A 27,708-nucleotide genomic window follows, 5' to 3' on the forward strand; every position below is an offset into this window, starting at 1 on the left:
TCTGTCCAAGGTCATGTCTCATTTCAGTTTTTATAACTTGCATATGCTACATTTGGGGGGGAGTGCTCACCCAATTAACACTCATACTGTAGGTGGGCCAAAGACTAGTAAGACTACTGTTGCCCCTTCTCTCCCCTTCCTCCCCTCCCCCTCCTCCCTCTCCCTTCCCCTTCTCTTCCTCCCCATCCCATCCTCTCCCCTTCCCTTCCCTTCCCCTCCCCTCCCCTCCCCTCCCCTCCCCTCCCCTGAAGCTACTGTGTGTCATACCCAGCACCAACAACATTTCTGTTAATGTCTGTGTAACATACCATGGTACAGGCATACCGTAGTTTATTTAGCCTGCAGTTAGGGATGGGTGATGGCAGTGATGTTAGAATTTGTCGAGTGCTTTCATCAATAGACTCAGGAGTTCTCCTGGGTCTGGATCATCCCTGTAACAGGTTAGGTTCTTCAGGAAGCAGACTCTGAGACAAAGTTTTGTGTGCAATATATTTATTAGGGAATGCCCTTGCGATTAATGCCCTTGGAAGGAGAGGGAAGATATAGGATTGGGCAGACAGAGAAGACAAGCTGTCACGGAGGTGGGAAGCCACAGGCACCCCCCTCCCTCCAGCCAGGAAGCACCAGAAGAAAATGGCCTGCCCCAGTTGTTCTGCATTGGGCCCCTCTGTGATCAGTCCTTAGGTATAGGTCGCCTTGGGAAGGTGGCTTCCAGTAGCTGGGGGAGGGAGGGAGTTGCAGTGTCAACTGGATGGGAAAGCAACTGGCCCCACCTCGAAGTTCTGAGTTAGGAATGCGAGTTACTTAATGGCCTTTGTTCTCCTCCCCAGTTTTAGGGAAAAAGTTGTCTCAAACCATGATTTTGTCTGCCATATTTTCAGTTCTTCTAAAACTCCCAGGCACTTGTAAGATTTACCCTTCCCAGTGGCCCTGTGAAGTATATACTATTACGACCCTCCATTTTCTAGACGAGCGAAGCAGGGATTGAGGAGGCTAACTTTCCCAGGGTTCCAGAGCCATTGAGGGGTGAAGACCCCCCTCGGTCTGTCCTCATAGACTGCACTCTTAACTACTAGGCTATACTATGTGAATAGAGTTAGAAGTTGGTGTAACTTTGAAAATGACATTAAAATCTTAAATTGTTAATGTAATTTTTTCCTATTAACTAGTTAATAAGGTAAACAGAGAGTAGAATATTGTTCGTGGGATATGTGAGAAGCCATGGTCTATAAAACTGGCTCACAAGTAAGTCCGCCAGAGCACTTCTGCTCCTTGGGGAGTGGAGGTCACCAATCAGAGCTCAGCTTCTATTAGAAATAACTGAACCAAACTTGCAAACTATGTGCCCAAAGTGCCCAGATCTGCCAATTCTCTAGCGCCTCTGAAGACTGCTTTTTCTCCACTAGGTCTTGACTCTCTTTGCAAACTTTACTGAAATATGTAAATTCAGGCTTTTTGGCCTTTAATGGGTCCTCTCTCTGACTCAGCCCTCCTCTCGCTCAACATTAACTGACATTCTCATATTCTCTTCAGTTCCTGTAGATGATAAATGCTTAACTTAGTTCATATTTTATTTTATTTTTTTCATATTTTAGATTATGGCCACCACAAGACGACTTCTTAAAGCAAACCTAGCCCTCTCCCAGAAAAGGGACGTGCCATTATTAATAGACTCTTATAATTGGACAGGACATTAGCCCATTTCAATAACCAGTTATGGTTATTATATGGAATGATTATAGGGAATAACTATATTCCAGTAAAATAACCAGTTAGCCCAATTTTTCACCCAATGAAGAAATGCCTCTGTAACATCTCTGATAGCCAGTATTAAGGGGCAAGTCTATGAAACTTGTTGTGTTTACTGCAGAGATATCGTTGAGGATGTTGTACACAATCACCCATGTTGGATCTAAGAGGTCTAAATATTCCCTTTGGTCTCAGCATTTGGGATGATTATATTTTTCCTAATCAACTAGTTTGCTTTTTTTAAACTATTTTTAAACTATTTTTAACTACTGAACACGATAAATCTTCAATCAAATTCAATCTCGCCTCCATTCTTATCATTCTTCCATTGAAACTGCTTGTCAAGTTACAAACAATCTCTATTTTGCCAATGCCAGGAGACACTTGTTTGGCTTCATTGTACTTGGTCACTCAGAAGCAACTGGTATAGCTGATGACTCCATTCTTCTCCTACTACTCTCTTCTTCTGGCTTCCATGATACCATATTCTTTCATGCTTCACCAAGTTCTCTGCTCCCTCCCAGTCCCCTTTGCTGTCTCCTCTTGGGCCTGACCAATTGCATTAGAAAACTCAAGAACTGGGTCCAGGTTTTGATTCTGAATCTGGCTCTGAAACTACGACCGTCAGGACTCAGCCCCTCCCCCCTCGCCTTTCACTCATTCCCACTACTTCCTGGTTCGAAGGTTCAACAGGATAAAGCAACATTGTCTAGATTTAAGGACGATAATAAGAATTCCAGATCTTTGTCTCCTTACAAGAACCGGTGTGTTTCTCTGCTTTTCTCCTGGAACCTTCTTTTTCTCTCCTTGGCCACCAGCTCTTGAAGAATAGTGAATTAGGTTGCGGCCTCTCTTAATTTGGTATTTAGTAAGAATATATGCCTCTGAGTTTGTCAAGTTTTTGTTTATTTTATCAGATATCGGGGGCAGAAAATTCTGTGATGCGGTGTAAAACTATACTCTTAATCAGAAGTGTCCTGAGAACGTTTAAGAACGTAAATCAGACTTTGTGGTTCCCCTCCTGAAAACAGTTCAGTGGCTTCTTTTTGTGCTCAAGAGTAGGATCCAAGCTCCTCACCGTGGCTTATAATTGGCTCATGTATTCACCAACTTCACTGGGCATGACTTTCATCCTATGTGTGCTTCAAACACATGGCTTTCACACTTGCCATTCCCGTGAGTGGTAATCCGTTTCCCCTGGCACTTCTGGGCTTCCTCCTTGTCCTCCTTCGTGTGCTGCTCTACCCTCACTTCCCCTGACAAGCCTTTCTTGATGGCCCTTCCGAGAGTGGCCTGCCCTCTCCACTCCAGTTACTCTCACTCATATAAACATGGTTTGTTTCCTTCGTAAAAATAATCAGGCTGGCATTACCTTGTTTATTTGTTGTTTTTCTTCCTCTGCCTTCTCTGCCTCACTGAAACTAGAATAGTTTAAAATGAATGAATGAGTTTCTGATTTGAAAGGTTTAGGGTGAATTAGATCTATTTGTCCTGGCGGGGGAAAAAAAAAACCCATTGCATTAAATAAGCTTGAGAAAAGCCAAAAGTGCATGACCAAAGTGCCAGTTTTATGAAGGGATCTGCATTTCTTTATGTATTGCTCTAAATTATTCTCTGCTTTTAAAATCTTCATTATTCTATTCTGATAACAAAATGAATGCATGTGCTTTGCAGAAAATAAAAATCACTATACTTCCTTATCCAGTGATAAATACAATACACATTTTGGTATAGAATCATTCATTCAGGAACTATTTGAGGTACTATTATGTGTCAGGCACAGTTCTAGCAGGCATTAAACAGACGAAATCCCTGCCCTTATGGCACTTTTGATCTTTCTTCTTTGCATTCCCCCCACGTAATTGGGATTATAACTTATTTAAAGTCTTCTAAACCAGTTATTTTAACTTATAATATGGTGCAGACATTTCCCTATGGGATTATTGTACAACATATATCCTGCCATATGAATATGCTGTTATGTATTTAACTGAATCCCAAAGGTTGAAAATTTAGATTTGCAATTTTTCAATATTATAAAATAATGTTGTGAATATTCTTATACATAAATTTTTAAACACATTTTGTTATTTCCTTAGTATAAATTCCTAGAATTAGAAGTTCTGACTAAAGAGTATGTTTGGAATTATGTGATCCAACTGAATTCCAGAAAGGTTATAAAATGTATACACTCCACAACAGTGTACGAAAGGGCCCATTTATCTGCGCTTTTAGCCAGGTTAGGAGCCATCTTTAAAAAATTTTTTGTCGGGGCGCCTGGGTGGCTCAGTTGGTTAAGCAGCTGCCTTCGGCTCAGGTCACGATCCTAGGGTCCTGGGATCGAGCCCCGCATCGGGCTCCCTGCTCAGTGGGAAGCCTGCTTCTCCCCCTCCCACTCCCCCTGCTTGTGTTCCCTCTCTCGCTGTGTCTCTCTCTGTCAAATAAATAAATAAAATCTTAAAAAAACTTTTTTCCTAAAATAATATTTAATTGATATCTACTTTTTTAAATTTATATTTCTTTGGCTGTTTACATATTTCCTTCAATAAATGTTCCATTCATGTTCTTGGCCTTCTTTTTTGACTGGGAGCATTTACAGTTTTAAAAATTGACTTGTGGGAACTTGTCATATCTTTAGGATATTGACCTGCCATGTTCACCACAACTATTACTCTTGATTAATCATTTGCATTTTTGATAACTTTCTTTCATACTTTTAGAATATTTCATGTCAATTATATAAATATTTCCCTTAATGATTTTTACCTTTGGCATTATGCTTAAAAAGGGCTTTCCAACTGAAGATTTTGTATTTCCCAATTCTTTTATTTCTTTCAGTCTGTCTTTCTCTATTTAACTCTTTAGGCATATATGTATACCGTTATATATGCATATGTATGCTATGTGGTATCGAGTAGATCCAACTATACTCATCTAAATAATTAAACAGTCCAGCAACATTAATTGTGTGCATAGAATCTCATTACATAGATGTGTCATAATTTATTTGATCAATCTGGGGTTGGACATTTTTGAGGTTGGAAAATTATCCTCACTTTTTTATCAATATAAAAATTTGACACAGATCTTCCTTATAAATTCTCCAGGTTCTGTGTCCTTTCTGGATGTGTCATTTGACTCTATGAGTGATTTCACTTTGGAGCAGTTTTGGTGATCACACGATGTAGCTCTGGGGGTAGGTGACTAAAACTGAGTGTGAAGGTTATGAGAAAGGAGGAGTCCTTTGTTACTCACAGCTCACTCCTTTCCCCCATGTCTGCCCACACTGCATTTGGAGCCTCTGAGGCTCTGCCTGGAAAGACATCTCCCTCCTTTGTGGGTTTTGAGGTGGAACTTCGGCCCTGCTCTATCTGTCCCATCTGCTTTCTGTTTTCAGAAATCACAAAAATATCTGGTTCCTGTCTCTTCTGCTTTGAGTTATCAAGATGGATTTCCTTCTTTTTGTAAATCTTTACTATAATTTTAATGGAGTTTGAGAATAACTGCTTTTTCTTTTTTAAACAAAACTACAACACAGAATTAGGCAGACAACTTAACTCTGTCTGTGTGAATCCCCTCTGTTCGGAACTACAGGCCAACCTCCCACTCTCTCTCTGATGCTAGTGTATTGCAAACTCTGCCAATCCTACAAGAAAAAAAATAGCCTTTGGAGAGTCTAATAAGGCACCGGCGCACTAGTATTGTTTGCCACACATAAAAAAACACAATTCTGAGTTTTAGTCTTACATTATTCCCAAACAACTGACATGAAGATTCAAGCATAGATACACAGATCCCTGGAAACACACTTGGCCACACCTCTGTCGACAAAAATATATCTAGACACACGAGCACAAAAACATAATAGTCATAATTGCACTTATATACTTATATATATGTTCACATTGATTACATAAGAAAAAAAGGTAAGTGGAGGAGAGTGGGTGAGTAAAACAGAGTAAGTTAGTCAAGAAATAAGATTTATTATGGAAATCATTTCACAGTATACACATATATTTATAATCATTACATTGTGCACTTTACACAATGTTATATGTCAATTAGATCTCAAGAAAGCTGGACACACAGGTGCATGTGTGTGAAGTAACAGGAGGCTAATTCAAAAACAATAAAGCATATGCAAGAGACCAAAGAGTAAAACAAGGGAATTTGTACAGAATGGAGGATATAGGATAATTCTGGAAGGCTCAGATATTCCTGTTTCTAACGATTCTGAGTTTCTCCTTCACTCTCCTCTGTCACAAAGTGGACTTAAAAATATTAATGTCCACACTTATTCTTTTTTAAATAACAGCTTTGTTGATATATAATTCATATACCATAAAATCCACTCTTTTGACATGCCTAATTCAGGGTTTTTAGAACACCATCCAATTCCAGCACATTATCATCACCCCCAAAAGAAACCTCATCCTTGTCGCGTTCACTCCCCATTACGCTCCCCCTTTGCCTCTGACATCCACGAATCTACTTTCTATCTCTACGGATTTGCCTATATGCTTGACATCTCACATACATGGGATCGGATAATGTGTGGCCTTTGTGTCTGGCTTCTTTCACTTAGCAGAATGTTTTCAAGGTTCATCCAAGTCATAGTTGTGTATCAGTACTTCATTCCTTTTTATAACTAAGTAATATTCTCTATACATATATCACATTTTTTTCATTTTTCATTTTTTAAAATTGTGATAACATATCACATGATATTGACTAGCATAACCATTTCTAAATATACAGCTCAGTGGTATTAAGTACATTCACACTGTTGTGCAGCAAACCTCGAGAACTTTTCCATCTTGCAAAACTGAAACTCCGTGCCTGCTCAGTAATTCCCTATTTTCCCTCCCCCCAGTCCATGATAGCCTACGTTGTTTCTATGAATCTGACCTACTTTCGATACCTTACATAAGTGGAATCATACACTATTTGTCATTTTGTGGCTGGTTTATTTCACTTAGCAGAATGCCCTCAAGTTTCACCCATATTGTAGCCTGTGACAGAATTTCCTTCCTTTACAAGGCTGAATACTTTTCCTTCGTATGTATTTATGATATTTTGTTTCTCCATTCATCTGGCGATTATCACATTTTTTAAAAATCCATTCATCACTTGCTGGACATCTGCACTGTTTCCACTTTTTGGTTATTATGCATGCTGTTGGGAACATGTGTGTACAAGGGTTTGTAAGGCCGTATATTTTCAGTTGTCTTGGGTATATACCTAGGTGTGGAATTGCTGAGTCATATGGTAATATGACATTTAACTTTTTGAAGGATTGCCAGACTGTTTCCCAAAGTGGCTGTATCATTTTACGTTCCCACTGACAGTGTATAGTATTCTAATTTTTCCACATCCTTGTCAACACTTGTTATGGTTCGTCTTTTTGATTATAGCCATCCTAGTGGGTGTGAAGTGGTAGCTCATCTTGGTTTTGACTTCCATTTCCCTAATGATAAATGATGTCTCACATTTATTCTTTAAATGGAAGAGGGGAGGGGACGGGTCCAGGAAAACTGGTCTAGTAGCTTTCCTTTCTGTTACAGTGGGATTGGGCTGGTGGGGAATGCAGTGAGGGAAGGTCATTGCGATTGCTCAAGTAAAATGGAATATTAATATTGTGGATAAGAAGAGCACTAAAATAATAAGAGCTAACAGTGCCAGGCAGTGTTCAAAGTGCTTTTACATGTTATCTCATTTAACACTTGGAACACTCACACCTCATAGCTGTAGGAGTAACTCCTGCTTCAGAAGAATCCTTGGAGAATTCCCTCAAGGGGAATCACATCTTTTGATCTCTGGTTGTTCTGACACTGTAACTTTTACTCCCCATGACATTTTCTTCCACATGGCCATCCGTGTCCTCTGTCAGCTGTACTTGGGAAAAGCCTTCTCTGAGACTCCACTTCCCCTGTTAGCCGACAACTCGTTCCGCCTAGATTCTCACCTTTAGTGTTTACTCTGGCCTGGGATTACTTCTTACCACTTAGGGACTAAGAACTCAATTTACTTTTAGCTGATTGATCTTCTACTTCTAGACAGCTCTTTTAGTAGACAGCCTGAGTCACTGAAAGTGAGCCTTGATCTCCCATCTTCCTTCTTCTTTCAGTCACATGTGTTCGTAAAGGATTATGGGGCCACACTAAGCTCATCCCCTCTGGTCCACTGCCTCGTTGGCAAGAGGTCATTGTATCACAGAACGCCAATGAGAAGGGCTGAAATGACTGAGGAGGTCTCGTCTGAAGTGTTCTGCTTTGAGAAGTATATTAAAGCTGTCTGGTGTTAGGGCTGAAAACCAGTGAACTAAATTTAATACTTAATTTCAGATGTTATAACATCCAAGTTTTCAAACACTAATAATCTTTGGGTTATTTTGTTCAACCAACTGACTATAACCTTAGTCATGTCACTCAAACTTTTCCCATAAGTTATCCAGCTTTCACCTGGTTTTGCTAGCCCACAATCAACAGACAAGCTGCCTATCTGAGCGGAGAACACTTACTGAGTCTGAGCACAGGCACATTTTGTGGAAAACTGAAGGAACTAAATAAACTCTAAAGTTGTCAGCAGGAGATTTTTTGGTATAATTATTAGAAATGAAATGCAGGTATAAAAAAAAATAGGATTTGTGCTTGACTGTTCAAACAGAAACTTAATTCGTTGTGATGCAGCCACATAATCATACCAAGTCACCAGTATAAAAAATCAAGTCTGCTTTAATGTTCAAATAGAAATCAAACAACAGGTTCAGCTTACAAAAATAGTATTAGATGATCATCTCAGTTATGATTGCTGGGCAGATACTCTCATACCAGACAGACCATGTTAAGGCTTTTTGCTTTTAAATACCAGTTCCACTAGTTACACAGTCTATACAATGTCAATACTCTTCAGGGGATAAAGGTAATGAGGAAGTGTGATTCTGCCTCTCCCACAGGTGTGTACCCAGTAGTATAACGTGTTTGAATTTTGCTGTAGGTTAAAAATCAGAGGAGAGCTATCCCTAGGATTAGATTAAATCTCTTCTACTAATGGCAGAATATAATAGGATCAAAGAGGAAAATAGTAAAAATATTTTGGAGGTATTACAAGAAAAAAGAGATTATGACAATCACCTTCCATTAAGAGGGAAAAAAAGGACTGTTAAAAATTATTTTCCACATATTTTCTGATTGAAAATTTCATAAACAGCTTGGAAATATGATAGATTTGTATGCTTTATGAGACCTATGTATAAATTGTTCATATTTTCTTGATCCTCCTTGAGATTTGTAAACTGACTATTGTGCAGTGCTTTGGAGGAATGAGTACTGAAATACCAATGCATGGATAAGTATAACATATATATATATATTTTGCATGATTAGTCAGAGATATCTGTAACTATCATGTGAATTTTTGAAGTAGATACCCTATAGATTTTTACTTAAAAATTAAGAACATATTTAGGCAGAGTCACTACCAATGACCATTCAAAAATCATTTTTCAGAGTGAGAGACAGAACATAGTGTTGACACTGAGGGTTGTAAACAATGTTGAGGAGAAATTCATTCTTTGTAGGTTTCACTTTTGTCTCTGCTTTCTATCATTTCCTGTACCTGAAGAGAATGAAAAAGAATTTTTTTCCACTTGCAATTTTGGTCAACTTGGAATTACCATATCTTGAGGGGTTAAAATATATAGAAATTTAAAATACAAAAGTCCTTGTACTGACCTAGTACAAATAATTCAGACTTTGATAAGTCAAGAATACCTGTTGTAATTGCAGGGGAACCATTAAAAATATATATATATTTTAGGGTGGGGGGATGGGTTAGCCTGGTGATGGGTATTAAAGGGGGCACATTCTGCGTGGAGCACTGGGTGTTATGCACAAACAATGAATCATGGAACTCTACATCAGAAACTAATGATGTAATGTATGGTGATTAACATAACAATAAAAATTATTTAAAAATATATATATATTTTAAAGATTTGTTTACTTATCTGAGAGAGAGACAGAGACAGAGAGAGCCAGGGGGAGGGGCAGAGGGAGAGAGAGTGTCAAGCCCACTTTGCGCTGAGTGCGGAGCCCCACCCAAGGCTCAATCTTGGGCAATCCTGAGGTCACGACCTGAGCTAAAACCAAGAGTTGGATGCTTAACCAACTGTGCCACCAGGCACCCCCATTAAAAAATATTAAAAGTAATTATTAGAGCAGTGACTCTATTCTGTGTGATACTGTAATTACAGATACATATCCTATACATTTGCCAAAACCTATAGAATTCACAACACAGACAGAATCCTAACGTAAACCATGGACTTTAGTTAATAATAATATATCAATATTGGCTTATCACTGTAGGAAATGTGCCACACCAATTCAAGGTGTCAATAACAGGGGAAACTAGGGGTGGAAAATGGGGAAAGGAGAAGGGAGTATGTGAGAACTCACTGTACTTTCTGCTTAGTTCTTCTGTAAACGTAAAAACTACTCTAAAAATATAAAGCCTATCAATTTTTTGAAATTACCCTAATGGGAAACCAACAAAAAAAATTCAGAGTGTGTAACTTCTAAACTAATAGAAAAATGGAGTGATAAAAGGAGGCAAAAAGTAAAAAAGAAACAGAACAGGTAGAACAAATAGCATATAGTTAGACTTTAGATGTAAACCCAAATAATCTTTAATAACATCAAATATAAATGGGCTAAAATTAAAAACTTGTCAGATTTGAATAATGATAAAAATTATATGCTATTTATAAGAAAGGCATCTAAAACTTAGAGTGAAGTTAAAAGTAATAAGGATATTATATCATTTAAACATTGACTAAATAAATCCGATGTAGCTATAACAATACTGAATAGAGTCGTTAGGGTTCATGATATACCTCTAAATGATAAAAAAGTTCAAGTCACCAGAAAAAGATAAGAATTCTAGTTCATATGTACCTAATAACATAATCTTAACTACATACACACAGCATAAATTAACAGAACTAAAGGAGACAGGCAAATTCACAATCATATTGGAAGACTTGAACAACATATTTTACAAACTTGATCTAATGGATATATTTAGAACACTTGATCTAATGGATATATTCTAATAATTGCAGTTACATTTTTTCAACCCCAATTAGTTCATTCACAGTTAATCATATGTTGCATCATAAAGCAAGTCAACACATTTCAAATATTTGAAATCTTGTTTTATAAATAAAATGCAATTAACTTAGAAATCATTAACCAAAGGGCAATTAGAAAATCCAGTATTTGGTAATTTATATAAATAATGTCCCTAAACCCATGAGTTGAAAAAGAAACAATGAAAATTAGAAACGATTTTGAACTAAGTAAGTGAAAATACCACATAGTTAGACTTATGTGATAAAACCTTAAATGCATATGTTTTATACAAAAAGTAAGAGCTGCTTCCTATATGCAAGAATAAGCACTTACAAAATGAATCCTGCAAATAACACCTGTATACTATGAACAAAAATCATTTGATGTGATACACCACATTAGTAGAATGAAGAATAAAAATCACATGATTGTCTTAATAGATCAAAAAAAATTTGACAAAATTTAGCACCCTCTCATGATAAAATCTCTCAAAAAAGAAGGAATAGAAGGAAGTTACCTCAACATAACAAAGACCATCTATGAAAAGCCTACAGGTGTCATCATACTCAGTGGTGAAAACCTGAAAGCTCTTCCTCTAAGTTCAGGAACAAGACAAAAATACCCACTCTTGCCACTTGAACATAGTACTAGAAGTTCTAGCCAGAGCAATTAGTCAAGGAAAAGAAATAAAAGGTATCCAAACCAAAAAGGAAGATGTAAAATCATCTTTTCCACTTAAAATGGATTGCATTTTCTAGGTTTTTTTTTCTAAGTAGCATAATTTTAGATCATAGTATGAATATTGTGAATAGTATGTTGTATAGGCTGAGTTCTGTCATATTCCTCCAGTGAATGTTGAAATAGAAAAAAAAACTAAAATTCTTATAGAACCACAAAAGACCTTGAATAGCCAAATTAAGCTGGAGAAAGAAGAACAAAGATGGAGGCATCACACTTCATTCTAAAATATATTACAAGGCTACAGTAATAAAAACAATATGGTACCAGTATAAAGATAGATATACAGACGAATAGAACAGAATAGAGAGCCCAGAAATAAATCCATACACACACAGTCAACAGATCTTCAACAGGGTGCCAAAGATACACAGAGGGAAAGGAAACTCTTTTCAACAAATGGTGATGGGAAAACTGTTTACGCACAAAAGAATGAAACTGGACCCTTAATAAAAATAATCAAAATGGATTAAATACTTAAACATAAGACCTGAAACTGTAAAATTCCAAGAAAATAATGTAGAGGGAAAGCTCCACGGCATTGGTCTTGGCAATTATTTCACGGATATGACACCCAAAGCACATGCAACAAAAATAAATAAGTGGGACTACACCAAACTAAAAATCTTCCACATAGCAACAGAAACAGTCAACAAAGTGAACAGGTCACCTACAGAACGGGAGAAAATATTTGCAAGCCATATATTTGATAAAGGGTTAATCTCCAAAATATATATCATAACACCTACAACTCAATAGTGAAAAAAACTAATAACCTAATTTAAAAATGGGCTAAGGATTCAAATAGACATTTCTTTAAAGAAGACATACAAATAACCAACAGGTCTATGAAAAAATGTTCAGTGTCACTAATCAGGATGAAAATGCAAATCAAAACCCACCACCAGACATTATCTCATACCAGTTGGGATAACTATTATAAAACAACAAAGACAATACATGTAGGCAAGGGTGTGGAGAAATTGGAACCTTTGCCCACTATCGGTGGGAATGCAAAAATAGTGTAGCCACTATGGAAGACAGTATGGAGAATCCTCAAAAAATTAAAAATAGAACTACATATGACCCAACAATTCCAATTCTGGGATTGCTGTATTTACCCCAAATAATTGAAATCAGGATCTTGAAGAGATATGTTCATTGCAGCACTATTCGTAGTAGCCAAGATGTGGAAACAATCTAAATGTCAGTCAACAGATAAATGGGAAAAGACAATGTGTTATACACACATAATAAAATACTATTCAGTCTCAAAAAAGAACAAAGTTCTGCAATATGTGACAATATGGATGAATAAGGACATTATGCTAAGTAAAATAGCCCAGTCACAGAAAGACAAATACTGTATCCCACTTACATGGGGTATCTAAAGTGCAAATTCACAGAATCAAAGAACGGAAGGATGGTTGCCAATGGTTAGGGAGAGGGGGAAATGGAGAGTTACTAATTAATGGGCAGAAAGTCTTAGGTAAGCAAGATGAATAAGCTCTAGAGATCTACTATATGACATTGTACCTATAGTCAATAATAATGTAAGGTACACTTAATAATTTGTTAAGAGGGTAGATCTCATGTTAAATGTTCTTACCATAATAAAATTTTATAATTTTTTTTTAAAGATTTTATTTATTTATTTGAGAGAGCGAGAAAGAGCACAAGGGGGGGGGGGGGAGCGGGAGATGGAGAAGCAGACTCCTTGCTGAGCAGGGAGCCTGATGCGGGACTTGATCCCAGGACTCCAGGATCATGACCTGAGCCGAAGGCAGTCGCTTAACCAACTGAGCCACCCAGGCACCCACCATAATAAAATTTTAAAAATAAATGGAAAAGATAATCAACAGAGGCCCACTCCAAGATGATTCAATGTTGAGATTATTAGATAAGCATTTAAAGCCGTTATTGTACCTGTGTTCAGTGAAGTAAAGGAAAATATACTGGAAATCAAAGAAAATATAAAATATCCCAGAAGATAAATAGAAATAAAGAAAAGGACCAAACAGAAATTTCAGAACTGAAAAATAATAATAAAAAATCACTGGATGGGCTTAATAGAGAATATAGATGACAGAAGAGTCAGTGAGCTTGAAAATAGAGCCAAGGAGTTATTTGACCTGGGGAGCAAGAAAACTTGAAAGAAATGAAGAGAATTTTAGGGCATCTGTGGGATAATACTACTAGGTCTAATATAAGGTTAATTTGAGTATCAAAAAGAAAAGAGGGAGAGAGAAAGAATGAGGCAGGAAAATATCTGAAGAAACTGGCAGACAACTTCCAAATTTGGTGAAAGATATACATTTATAAGATTTAAGCAGCTCAGCTAACCCCCAAAATCATAAATTCCAATGAACGTCATGGTAAAACCTCTGGAAACTAAAGAAAATGAGAAGATTATGAAGGCAGTCAGAGACAAATGGCCCAGTACATACAGGGGAACAACAATTTGGAAGACTATGGATTTCTCACCAAAACTATGAAGGCCAGGAACGAGTGAAACCACATTTTTAAGAGCTGGACAACTCAATTCAGAATTCTATAGCCAGCAAAAAATGTTCTACAAGAACGAATGTGTCAGAGATTTTCAGGTAAAAGAAAACCAAGAGTCATTTTTGCCAATAGCGCTGCAATACAAAAAATGCTGGAAAAAGTTTTTCAGGTTGAAAGGAAATAACTTCAGAGAGAAACATGAAAATTCACAAAGTAAGGAAGAACATTAGAAACAGAAACTATCCAGGGGCGCCTGGGTGGCTCAGTTGGTTAAGCGACTGCCTTAGGCTCAGGTCATGATCCTGGAGTCCCGGGATCGAGTCCCGCATCGGGCTCCCTGCTCAGCAGGGAGTCTGCTTCTCCCGCTGACCCTCTTCCCTCTCATGCTATCTCTCACTCTCTCTCTCTCAAATAAATAAATAAAATCTTTAAAAAAAAAAAAAAAAGAAACAGAAACTATCTGGATAAATGTAAAAGATGACTTTTTTCTCGTAAGTTCCTTAAAACACATATGATTATTTAAAGCCAAAATTATTGTCTTGTGGGGGTTTTCACTTATGTAGAAAGTGATAGATATGACAAGTTTAACATAAAAGAACAGATGGGAGTAAAGGACCCTATATGATTATAAAGTTTCCTTTTAATGTGCAGTGATACAAGTATTAATTTTATACTGTGGAAGGCTAGGGATAGCTATTGCAATCCCTAGAGCAATCACTAAAATATAATAAGAGGTATAGCTAAAAGCCAATACACAAATTAAAGTAGAATACTGAAATTATTCAAATAATCCAAGAGAAGGCGATAAAAGAGGAAGAGAAGAATGAAAGAAACAAAAAGAAAAATAATAAAATGAGAGCTCTAAATTCAACCATACTGATAATTAGGTTAAATGTTAATAGTCTAAACCAGGGGTTGGCAAACTTTTTCTGAAAAGAGCTGGATAGTACACATTTTAGGCCTTGCAGGACACAAACTATCTGTTGCTGCTGCTGAATCCCCCGCCCCCTTGCACTTATTTCTCTTCTCCTTCTTCCTTCTCCTCCTCCTCCTTCCTCTTCAACCACTTTAAAAGGGTAAATTCTTTCTAACCTGTGGGCCATTTAAAACCAGGTGGTCCATAGTTTGCCTACCCTTGTCCTAAACGGTTCAGTTAAAAAGGAGAGATTATCAGAAAGGATAATAAAGACCCAACTATGTAGTACCTACAAGAGACACAATTTAAATATAAAGCATAGATAGGTTGAAAATAAATGGATGAAAAAAATATGCCAAGTAAACTGTAAGATATGAAGCCTGGACTGGCTATATTAATGTCAGAGGCAAAGAATATTACCAAGGAGAAAGATGGACATTTCATAATGATAAGAGTCAATTAATCGGAAAGACATAATAATCATAAATGTGCATGTACCTTGCGGTTTTCAGAAAATGTCCTGGCGTTAGTGTAGGGAATGAGAACCCAAGAGGAACTCGGCAGACCCTTGAGTTGAGAAGATGGAGCTGAGATCCTGGGGAAACCAAGACAGTTATAGTTCACAGGGCCAGAGATGAGAGAATGGCACAGAAACACTCTGGAAAGCTGCAGAAAGTCACCCTCAAATTGTCCTCTGCAAATCTATCAGTGCATGTGTGTGAGAAAACTAGCAAGGCCATGGAAAATTGATCTACAAGAATAGTTCCTATTACCACCAGTCAAACTGGAAAACCTCATGATTCATGGGGCATTGGGTAGAATACTCAATACTCAATTGCCTCAGTATATAGGAATAATTAGCCCTAGATTGAAAACCCTTCTGCTCCTCTAAAAAAAAAAAAATCTTAAAAGCAAAATCTCAAAAGACCAAGCTGTTTCCAAGTAAATTAGCTGAGCCCCAAAATAAAGTCTAAGAATATCTACAAGAATACAAAAAAATCCAGCACCCACCAAGGCAAAATTCACAATATCTTACACCAATAAAAAATTGCCAGGCATATACCTACAAATAATACAATGTTATGTCAATTATATCTTAATAAAAAAAATTACCAGACATATAAAGAAGCAGGAAAATTAAAACCGTTACTATAATTGTATTCTCCATGTGCAAAAAGTAAAGTAGAGATATCATCACTCTAGAAAAGACACAAACTAAACTCCTAGGGATGAAACTACAAAATTATGATGTATGTAGTGAGAAACACACTGGCACTTTATTATTAATGGTACTTTAGACACTGCAGAAGACAAGATTAGTAAACTTGAAGTCATAGTGATAGAAAGTATCCAAAATGATACAGAGAGAGGAAAAAAATTTTAATAAAGAGAATCAAGTGAGCTGTGAGACAACTTCAAGGAGCCCATTATATGTGTAACTGAGTTCCTAGAGGAGGAGGCTGGGACAGAAGAATGTCTGAAGAAATAGTGGCTGACAACTTTCCAAATATGATGAAAACCATGAGCCTACAGTTCCTAGAAGTTCAAAGTACCATGGCACAAGAAATGTGAAGAAAACTAGAACAATGCCACTTTAAGTGAGAGTATAAACTGATCAAGTACTTTGGAAAACTTTTGGGCAGCCATCTTTTAAAGCTGAACTTATGTCAATACCCTGTGACTTAGCAATTCCCTTTCTAGGTATGAACCCAATAGAAATGCACATACACATGCACCGAGGGGTAAGTACACAAATGTTCCCTGCAGCATTATTCAGAACAACCAAAAGTCTAACTCAGAATAGAGAATACAGAAATGAAAAGGAATGAATATGCACAAGATGAATGAATCTCATAAACATACTGTTGATCAAGAGAAGTCAGCCCCCAAATAGTACATAATATTTGATTTCATTTATATGAAAATCTAAAAAAGCCAAACTAAACTAGAAGTCAGAATAGTGGTTATTTTGTGGAAGAGAAAGGGTAGTGATTGGAAATAGGCACCATGTGGGATTTGAGGAGCTGGTAACATTCTGTCTCTTGACTTGGTGGGTAGTTTCATGGGTCTACTAAATTAGTGATATTTAGTCAAATTGTACAGTTTTGATCTGTATAATTTCCTGTATGTATGCTTGAAAAGTTTTTGAAATGAAAATAGACATATTTTACTACATCACCAGAATAATGGAGAAAAATCATGCAATCATCTCAAAAGCTATAGAAAAATAATTTGATAAAGTTAATGATTCATAATGAAAAACTCTCAGAAAACAGATTAGACAAGAACTTCCTTAATATGATTACTAGTATCTATAGAACAGAGCAAAAATCATACTTAACGGTTAAATAGGGAAAACTTTTTTTTTAAAGATCAAGAGCAAGCAAAGTGAACCACTGTAGCTACTTCTATTCAATATTAATTCTACTGGAGATCCCTAACCAGTGTACTGTATCAGTCAGTGTCCCAACAGAAAATAGATGGCACATTCAAAATAGAAGAATTCAAAGAAGGTTCATTCAGAAAGGGTCCATTTAAAAGAATTAGGCATAGGGGAGTCACAGAAGATAACACAATAATCCAAAGCTAGTAAAAGGGAGCTAACCTCTTAACCTTGAAGGTCAAGAGGAGGAGACATTACTGGAATTCAGAAGTAAAGAGTCATGTAAAAAGATGTCTTGAGAGGAGCAGGGACCTCCAGACAACTCAAGACAGATCATAAGGGAAAAGACCAGGGAAATAAACCTGATCTCACTCTCTTTCCTCCTAATCTTCCTCCAGGGTTTTCCATTGGCTTAACCCAACCAGAAGTCAGAAGGAAGGAGAGCCTGTTGATCTAGTCCATATGGATTAGCTACTTTGTAGGGTAGAAAAGAGCAAAAGGTGGATCTGAAGAGGCAAAGAGAAGATACATAATAAATGGAATGAGACAAGTGGAAAAAAAAGGTAAGGATTAGAAAGATCAAATAAAACTGTCACTATTTGCAAATGATATGATTGTATATGTAGAAATACCCACAGTATCTAAATATACGTGTTTAGAATTAATAAGTTGAATTTAGTAAGGTTGCTAGATATAAGATCAACAAAAAACTTAGCTGTATTTCTATATGCCAGCAAATAGAAACTGAAGTTTTAAAAATTTCTATTTGCAAAAGCATCAAAATTATAAAATACCTATGAATAAATCTATCAGAAATATGTAAAATCTTCGTGCAAATAATAACTATACTGAGAGAAATTAAAGACCTAAATAAATGTAGAGGATAAAGGATTGGAAATACTCATTGTTTCAAGCCATCCCTTCTTCCCAAATTGATCTACAGACTCAGTGCAATCCTAATAAAAATCCCACCAGGGTGTGCTTCTGATTGTGTGTGTATGTGACTTGACAAATAACTCTAAATATTGATATGGGAATGTACAGGCCTAAGAATAAGCAAGATATTTTTAAAGAAAAGTAATATGTGAGGACTTGCTCTGATTGATATTAAGACTTATTTTAAGGCATACTAATTAAGACAGTCTTGTATGGAGCAAGGATAAACAAACATACCATCAAAATCAAATAAAAATCAGTAAGGGAGATACGGTCTTTTTAATAAAAGGTGCTTGGTCAGTTGGATGTCTGTTTAGGAAAAAAAATAAAACTTGATCCCACCTCACACCCGTACACAAAATCAATTCCAAAGTGACTGGATATCAATGTGAAAGGCAAAATAAATTAAATTTAACTCCCCCCACCAAAAAATAAAAAATGCACAAACTTCTATGAGATAATATAAGGGGCTATGTCAGGAGGGGCTATGTCAGGAGTTTGGACTAAGGAGACTTCTAAAAGAGGACACCAGAAGTACTAATCACAAATTAAAAAGGTTGTTAAATGTGACTGTTTCAAAATTAAGAATTTCTGTTCGTTGAAAGATACCTTTAAGAGATAAAAAGGGAAGGCAGAGAACAGGAGAAGAAACCTGCAAGAAACGCAACAAAGGGCTCCTCACCTAGAATACATATAAAATTGTGACAAATGAGTATGAAAAAGACAAGCAATACAATAGAAAAAGAAGTACTTCCAAATGGCCAATAAACAAATTAAAAGGTATGCAGCTGCCTTAGTCATCAGGAAAAAGCAGATGGGCGCTGCAGAGATTACAATTCACCCATCAATATGTGGCTAATGCTAAAAAGACATTAGCATTCAACAGTTTATAAGTGCTCGCTTCATGATAACCCACGGAGTTGGATGTGTTTTGTTTTGGGTGTGTGTACGTGTGCTGTATTTTACAATAAACAGAATTAAAAGCTTGTTCTCTTTCTCCTATTCCATACCTGGCACAGCATAAAACTGAGGGGGTCCTCTGGTTTTTCATAGACTAAGTTTTCAGTGATCTGCTGAGAGAGAGCATGAGGCATCGCGTTATGGTTCTGAGCTAAAGTTATGTGGTCAGGTTCTAGCTAAAGCCATATTTTGCACTAACCTAGCACCATAGTCTTTTTTTTGTGCATAACACCCAGTGCTCCATGCAGAACGTGCCCTCTTTAATACCCATCCCCAGGCTAACCCATTCTCCCACCCCCCTCCCCTCTAGAACCCTCAGTTTGTTTTTCAGAGTCCATCATCTCTCATGGTTTGTCTCCCCCTCCGATTTCCCGCCCTTCATTCTTCCCCTCCTGCTATCTTCTTTTTTTTCTTAACATGTATTGTATTATTTGTTTCAGAGGTACAGATCTGTGATTCAACAGTCTTGCACAATTCACAGTGCTCACCATAGTACATACCCTCCCCAATGTCTATCACCCAGCCACCCCATCCCTCCCACCCACACCCCACTCCAGCAACCCTCATCTTGTTTCCTGAGATTAAGAATTCCTCATATCAGTGAGGTCATATGAAATATGTCTTTCTCGGGGCGCCTGGGTGGCTCAGTTGGTTAAGCGACTGCCTTTGGCTCAGGTCATGATCCTGGAGTCCCGGGATCGAGTCCCGCATCGGGCTCCCTGCTCGGCAGGGAGTCTGCTTCTCCCTCTGACCCTCTTCCCTCTCATGCTCTCTATCTCTCATTCTCTCTCTCTCAAATAAAAAAAAAAAAATCGAAACATGTCTTTCTCTGATTGACTTATTTCGCTCAGCATAACACCCTTCAGTTCCCTCCACGTCATTGCAAATGGCAAGATCTCATTCCTTTTGATGGCTGCATAATATTCCATTGTATATATATATCACATCTTCTTTATCCATTCATCTGTTGGTGGACATCTTGGCTCTTTCCACAGTTTGGCTATTGTGGACATTGCTGCTATAAACATCAGGGTGCACGTACCCCTTCGGATCTCTACATTTGTATCTTTGGGGTAAATACCCAGTAGTGCAATTGCTGGATCGTATGGTAGCTCTATTTTCAACTGTTTGAGGAACCTCCATACTGTTTTCCAGAGTGGTTGCACCAGCTGGCATTCCCACCAACAGTGTAGGAGGGTTCCCATTTCTCTGCATCCCTGCCAACATCTGTCATTTCCTGACTTGTTAATTTTAGCCATTCTGACTGGTGTGAGGTGGTATCTCATTGAGGTTTTGATTTGATGCCAAGCGATGTTGAGCACTTTTTCATATGTCTGTTGGCCATTTGGATGTCTTCTTTGGAAAAATGTCTGTTCATGTCTTCTGCCCATTTCTTGATTGGATCATTTGTTCTTTGGGTGTTGAGTTTGATAAGTTCTTTATAGATTTTGGATACTAGCCCTTTATCTGATATGTCATTTGCAAATATCTTCTCCCATTCTGTCAGTTGTCTTTTGGTTTTGTTGACTGTTTCTTTTGCTGTGCAAAAGCTTTTTATCTTGATGAAATCCCAATAGTTTATTTTTGCCCTTGCTTCCCTTGCCTTTGGCGATGTTTCTAGGAAGAAGTTGCTGTGGCTGAGGTCAAAGAAGTTGCTATCTGTGTTCTCCTTTAGGATTTTGATGGACTCCTGTCTCACATTTAGGTCTTTCAACCATTTTGAATCTATTTTTGTGTGTGGTGTAAGGAAATGGTCCAGTTTCATTCTTCTGCATGTGGCTGTCCAGTTTTCCCAACACCATTTGTTGAAGAGACTGTCTTTTTTCCATTGGACATTCTTTCCTGCTTTGTCAAAGATTAGTTGACCATAGAGTTGAGGGTCCATTTCTGGGCTCTCTATTTTGTTCCATTGATCTATGTGTCTGTTTTTGTGCCAGTACCATACTGTCTGGATGATGACAGCTTTGTAATAGAGCTGGAAGTCTGGAATTGTGATGTCACCAGCTTTGCTTTTCTTTTTCAACATTCCTATGGCCATTCGGGGTCTTTTCTGGTTCCATACAAATTTTAGGATTATTTGTTCCATTTCTTTGCAAAAAGTGGATGGTATTTTGATGGGGATTGCATTGAATGTGTAGATTTCTCTAGGTAGCATTGACATCTTCACAATATTTGTTCTTCCAATCCACGAGCATGGAACGTTTTTCCATTTCTTTGTGTCTTCCTCAATTTCTTTCATGAGTATTTTATAGTTTTCTGAGTACAGATCCTTTGCCTCTTTGGTTAGATTTATTCCTAGGTATCTTATGGTTTTGGGTGCAATTGTAAATGGGATCGACTCCTTAATTTCTCTTTCTTCTGTCTTACTGTTGGTGTATAGGAATGCCACTGATTTCTGTGCATTGATTTTATACCCGGCCACTTTACTGAATTCCTGTATGAGTTCTAGCAGTTTTGAGGTGGAGTCTTTTGGGTTTTCCACATAAAGTATCATATCATCTGCAAACAGTGGGAGTTGGACTGCTTCTTTGCCAATTTGGATGCCTTTGATTTCTTTTTGTTGTCTGATTGCTGTGGCTAGGACTTCTAATACTATGTTGAATAGCAGTGGTGAGAGTGGACATCCCTGCTGCGTTCCTGACCTTAGAGGGAAAGCTCTCAGTTTTTCCCCATTGAAAATGATATTCGCTGTAGGTTTTTCATAGATGGCTTTTATGATATTGAGGTATGTACCCTCTATGCCTATACTCTGAAGAGTTTTGATCAAGAAAGGATGCTGTACTTTGTCCAATGTTTCTTCTGCATCTATTGAGAGGATCATATGGTTCTTCTTCTTTCTTTTATTAATATATTGTATCACACTGATTGATTTGCGGATGTTGAACCAACCTTGCAGCCCAGGGATAAATCCCACTTGGTCATGGTGAATAATCCTTTTAATGTACTGTTGGATCCTATTGGCTAGTATTTTGGTGAGAATTTTTGCATCCATGTTCATCAAGGATATTGGTCTGTAATTCTCCTTTTTTGATGGGGTCTTTGTCTGGTTTGGGGATCAAGCTAATTGTGGCCTCATAAAATGAGTTTGGAAGTTTTCCTTCCATTTCTATTTTTTGGAACAGTTTCAGAAGAATAGGTATTAATTCTTTTTTAAATGTTTGTTAGAATTCCCCTGGGAAGCCATCTGGCCTCCCAGATGTTGTTTGTTGGGAGATTTTTGATGACTGCTTCAATTTCCTTAGTGGTTATAGGTCTGTTCAGGTTTTCTACTTTTTCCTGGTTCAGTTTTGGTAGTTGATGCATCTCTAGGAATGCATCCATTTCTTCCAGGTTATCTAATTTGCTGGCATAGAGTTGCTCATAATATGTTCTTAGAATTGTTTGTATTTCTTTGGTGTTGGTTGTGATCTCTCCTCTTTCATTCATGATTTTGTTGATTGGGGTCATTTCTCTTTTCTTTTTGATAAGTCTGGCCAGGGGTTTATCAATCTTGTTAATTCTTTCAAAGGAACAGCTCCTAGTTTCGTTGATCTGTTCTATTGTTCTTTTGGTTTCTATTTCATTGATTTCTGCTCTGCTCTTTATTATTTCTCTTCTCCTGCTGGGTTTAGGCTTTATTTGCTGTTTTTTCTCTAACTCCTTTAGGTGTAGGGTTAGGTTGTGTATTTGAGACCTTTCTTGTTTCTTGAGAAAAGCTTGTATTGCTATATACTTTCCTCTCAGGACTGCCTTTGCTGCATCCCAAAGATTTTGAACAGTTGTGTTTTCATTTTCATTGGTTTCCATGAATTTTTTTAATTCTTCTTTAATTTCCTGGTTGACCCATTCATTCTTTAGTAGGATGCTCTTTAGCCTCCATGTATTTGAGTTCTTTCTGACTTTCCTCTTGTAATTGAGTTCTAGTTTCACAGCATTGTAGTCTGAAAAGATGCAGGGAATGATCCCAATCTTTTGGTACTGGTTGAGAACTGATTTGTGACCTAGGATGTGATCTATTCTGGAGAATGTTCCATGGGCACTGGAGAGGAATGTGTATTCCGTTGCTTTTGGATGGAATGTTCTGAATATGTCTGTGAACTCCATTTGGTCCAGTGTGTCATTTAAAGTCTTTATTTCCTTGTTGATCTTTTGCTTAGATGATCTGTCCATTTCAGTCAGGGGGGTGTTAAAGTCCCCCACTATTATTGGAATGTTGTCAATGTGTTTCTTTGCTTTTGTTATTAATTGGGTTATATAATTGGCTGCTCCCATGTTAGGGGCATAGATATTTACAATTGTTAGATCTTCTTGTTGGATAGACCCTTTAAATAGGAAATAGTGTCCTTCCTCATCTCTTATTACAGTCTTTGGTTTAAAATCTAATTTGTCTGATACAAGGATTCCCACCCCAGCTTTCTCTTGCACCATAGTCTTTTAAAGAAATTTATGTATCTCTACAAAGTGACAAATTACTTTCTGACTACTGATAAAATTAGGCAAATTAAAGTAAAATTTAGAGGAATAAAAATTTAGTAATAAATAGCAATGGATATTTTTCTAGCTTCCAAGATCAAACAGGTAGTGAGAAAGTTTTGAACAAAGTTTTTGTTTTGAGAATTGTGATTTTGCTAGACTGAGAAATTAATGAATTAATCACTTTATTCAAAAGAAAAGTCTTTTGAGTAAATTAAAAACACGATGTGTCTTTACATAGAAACTTTCCTGTGAGGAATTTGATTCTAAAAGGTGAAAAAGATGTTTCATGTTTATAATAATAAATGAGAAATCATACACAAAACTTCAGAAATTCACTTCCATACTTTGTTGTTGTTTAATAACCCAAAACATTATAATAAAGTAAGCAGAATTCTCATTTGCAGGGAATAACAATGGGGCAAGTTTCAAGTATAAAATATTTAATATCCGTTTAATGCACCCATGCCAATTACATATTTCATATATGTTTCTATTGAACACATATTTGATAACTAATTTTTCTTATAATAATGTTGTATTCTCAAGTATTGTTTTTCCTTGACAGATGAAGAAAATTATTTATAAAATGATTTGATTTCTACTTTCTTCAATAGCTTTCATCCTGCAGTTTAAGAATTAGTAGTTCTCTGATTAAAGCCAGAAAACCCAGCCATTAGCACTCTCCCACAAAAGGACATTTTAAGAAAGAAAAGGCATAGAGCAGGGTTAATGGAGTAAAATCACTCTGTTTTATATGAGGAAACGGAGATTCACTGAAGTTCATTTTCTCCAAATCACAAAGATGAGAAGTGGCAAAGTTAGGTTGGAACTTCGGGCTAACAGTTTGCATAATTTGCTCTTGCCTCTATACCCTACTTCTTTAAACTTAAACTTTCCCAGTTTAAATGTATTTTTTTTCCCCCAGTTTGCATATTTTCATTTGAGGTGGGCCATTTTTATTTTACACCCTTCTAACTACAATGTTACTACATGTACACGTCATAATACACATACTTGTGCCTTGCTGAGTAATAGCATTAACATAAAAATAACTACGTCAGGCAAACAAAAGCAAAACAACCCACCAAATAACAAAACATGGTGTAAATGTGATAATCTCTTCTAATTCTCTATTGACCAAGGAAATGTCACTTTTAAAAAAAGATTTTATTTATTTATTTGACAGAGAGAGACACAGCGAGAGAGGGAACGCAAGCAGGGGGAGTGGGAGAGGGAGAAGCAGGCTTCCCGCGGAGCAGGGAGCCTGATGCGGGGCTTGATCCCAGGACCCTGGGATCATGACCTGAGCCGAAGGCAGACCCTCAACTAACTGACCCCCCCAGGCGCCCCCATTCTTTGGTGTTTCTCATTTACTACTTTTGCTTAATACATCTCAGTGCACTTACTAACTTCTCAATGAGATTATATCCTTTTTTTAAAAATTTTTTATTGTTATGTTAATCACCACCATTAGTTTTTGATGTAGTGTTCCATGATTCATTGTTTGTGCATAACACCCAGTGCTCCACGCAGGATGTGCCCTCTTTAATACCCATCACCAGGCTAACCCATCCCCCCACCCTCCTCCCCTCTAGAACCCTCAGTTTGTTTTTCAGAGTCCATTGTCTCTCATGGTTCGTCTCCCCCTCCGATTTACTCCCCTTCATTCTTCCCCTCCTGCTATCTTCTTCTTTTTCTTTTTTCTTAACATATATTGCATTATTTGTTTCAGAGGTACAGATCTGTGATTCAACAGTCTTGCACAATTCACAGCGCTCACCCTAGCACATACCCTACCCAGAGATTATATCCTTTTTATAACCAAGGCCCATTCTTGTACCTCTAAAAGCCAGGTCCAAGTTTGTTTTTTACATTGTAATCACTGTAAAACTCACTCTTAAAGAACAGGGTTGAGAGGTTTACCTGGAATATTTGCAGAATGTGGTGCTTCTCCATGTATTGTAGTGAAACTTGATAAGGATCTTCATATACAATAGGAGGGAACTGCCTCCTATAAGTTTGATTGTATCCAAAAGATTTCCTTCCTTCTTGGTATTCTGGAATATCATCCTGAAATAGAAATACCCCCCCCCCACCCCAGCAGAGAGTCTTTAATAAATTCAAAAGCTCCAGGAATTTTTGTTGTTATTGTTGTTATTATCAGTGGAATCTGTTGATGGGACCTGAACACCAGGACTTGGAGAAAAGACACATTCTGATGACAAACCTGACTGATCCTCCTGGCAACATAATGCGCCTCAAGTCCCCGGAGGCACCTTATGCATGTCCAATCTACTTCAAATACTTTTCCCTTCACAGGGATCTCCAACTGACTCCAAATGCCTTTCCTTTGGAGGAATCCCAGAGAGGGGAAATGACTTAGTGTCCCAGAGTAAGCAGCAGAACTAGGACTTGAAACCCAGGTCTCCTGAATCCTGGCTCATTGATCTTTCCTGAATGGCCTTCCTGTAGCAGAGAGGGCAACAAATCTATTTCCCACTCCCCTTCTCCTGCCTTTCCGGAATGTCCTGCGCTTGCTGAATACATTGTAACAGGTAGGTTTATTCCTCATCTTTGATTCAACACATGCCCTCTCCCTGCCCCCATACCGCCACAACAAACCCTTGGTTTGGCCTCCAATCCCCTAGGTGGTTATCAAATGACCCTTTAACGTACAGGCTTGGTTTCTATGGCTTCAGTTTTTTCTCGACCGATGATATAGTCCAACTTGGATGAGATACAGGGGAATCTCTGGGAATAGACTTGGTCTTTTGCTTGCAAATTACTGGCGAATCTGGGACCAAATGAGTCAAATGCTTGCACACTGGTCACACTTTCCGTGTCTGTTTCCACTGAAACTGGGGAATTGTCACTGTCGATTTCTCTGGTATGAAATTCGCAGGGTTCTATTCTGGGCTCAGCCTCTCTGTACCCCTTAATGTCACCAAATTGGGCAAATATTCTGTCGTCATACTGGCCAGGTGCTCCATAGTCAGCTAGGTAGTCTTTGTAGTAATTCTCTTCAGCCATTAAGTGATCCATCTGGTCACTGTAGTCAGCCTTGTCCACAGGAAGGTGATCAGCACTGCTGTCAGCTTGCTCAGCAGCTTCTTCATCCACTTCTTGCTGAGTCTTTAGAGATGTTTTGGGGTCAACTTGGTGACCAGTCTTTTCAGAAGTTCTTGGTTTAACCAAGCCAGACAACCTGCTGTCAATCTGTTCAGAAGTCCTTCTGTCAGCCTGGCTGGACATTCTGCGGCCAATCTGTTCAGAGGCTCCTTGTTCGTTTGAGACCGACAATCTACCATCAGTCTGTTCAGAAGTTCTTCTGTCCAACTGGCTAGACAATCTACGGTTACTCTGCTCATAAGCTCTTGGCTCAGTCTGGTCGGACATTCTGCGGTCAGTCTGCCCATTATCTCTTCCTTCAGCCTGGCTGGACCGTCTGCGTTCAATCTGTTCAGAAGTTCTTTGTTCACGTGGAGGAAACATCTGGCTGTCAGTCTCTTCAGACTGTACATGACTGGCTTGGCTAGATGTCCTGCTGTCTGTCTGTTCATACATTCTTTGGTCGTCCCGATCAGATGCACTACGCTGAGCAGCATTAGTGTGGTCAGAGGCTCTGAGATCAGCCTGATCAGATGTTTGGCGCCCAGTGGGTTCAGATCCTTTGTGGTCAGTCTGTCCGGACATTCTTTGGGCAGCCTGCTCAGCCGTTCTGGGGTCAGTCTGGTCATCGACCTCTTCTTCATCCTGGTTCTGCCAGTTGTCTTCCTGGCCATCTGTGTGGCTGTCATCTGGGGACTTGGCTGTGCTTTCAGGTGCCAAGGAGTCTGCGGGACCCTCTTCGGGAGGCTCTTTCATTTTCTGCCCTGGCGGGCCTAGGTTGCCGGACGCCGTGGGCGGGGCCGGCCTGGTCTCCTAGGTGACCT

The 27,708-nt window shown here is 38.0% G+C and overlaps 1 protein-coding gene across 4 annotated transcripts; it reads right to left on the bottom strand.

Annotated features, from left to right (window-relative positions):
• Window positions 1–3,084: 3,084 nt before the first annotated feature.
• On the bottom strand, window positions 3,085–27,674 carry TEX55 (testis expressed 55). 4 transcript variants are annotated; one of them, XM_035722569.1, is made up of 4 exons: window positions 26,453–27,674; window positions 25,700–25,846; window positions 19,372–19,434; window positions 3,085–3,170 (listed from the first exon to the last, which is right to left on the bottom strand). In XM_035722569.1, exons 1-4 carry the CDS (start codon window positions 27,638–27,640, stop codon window positions 3,162–3,164), a joined length of 1,407 nt encoding a protein of 468 aa, XP_035578462.1. In that variant the 5' UTR covers window positions 27,641–27,674; the 3' UTR covers window positions 3,085–3,161. The 4 variants fall into 4 exon arrangements, with proteins under 4 accessions (XP_035578462.1, XP_027441869.1, XP_027441868.1 ...); XM_027586068.1 differs by lacking the exon at window positions 3,085–3,170 and adding an exon at window positions 8,488–9,366 and having other exon boundaries at window positions 19,372–19,431; XM_027586067.1 differs by lacking the exon at window positions 3,085–3,170 and adding an exon at window positions 8,488–9,366.
• Between the last annotated feature and the right edge of the window lie 34 nt (window positions 27,675–27,708).

The sequence above is a fragment of the Zalophus californianus genome, chromosome 1, assembly GCF_009762305.2.
Source record: "Zalophus californianus isolate mZalCal1 chromosome 1, mZalCal1.pri.v2, whole genome shotgun sequence".
Taxonomy (NCBI): Eukaryota; Metazoa; Chordata; class Mammalia; order Carnivora; family Otariidae; genus Zalophus; species Zalophus californianus.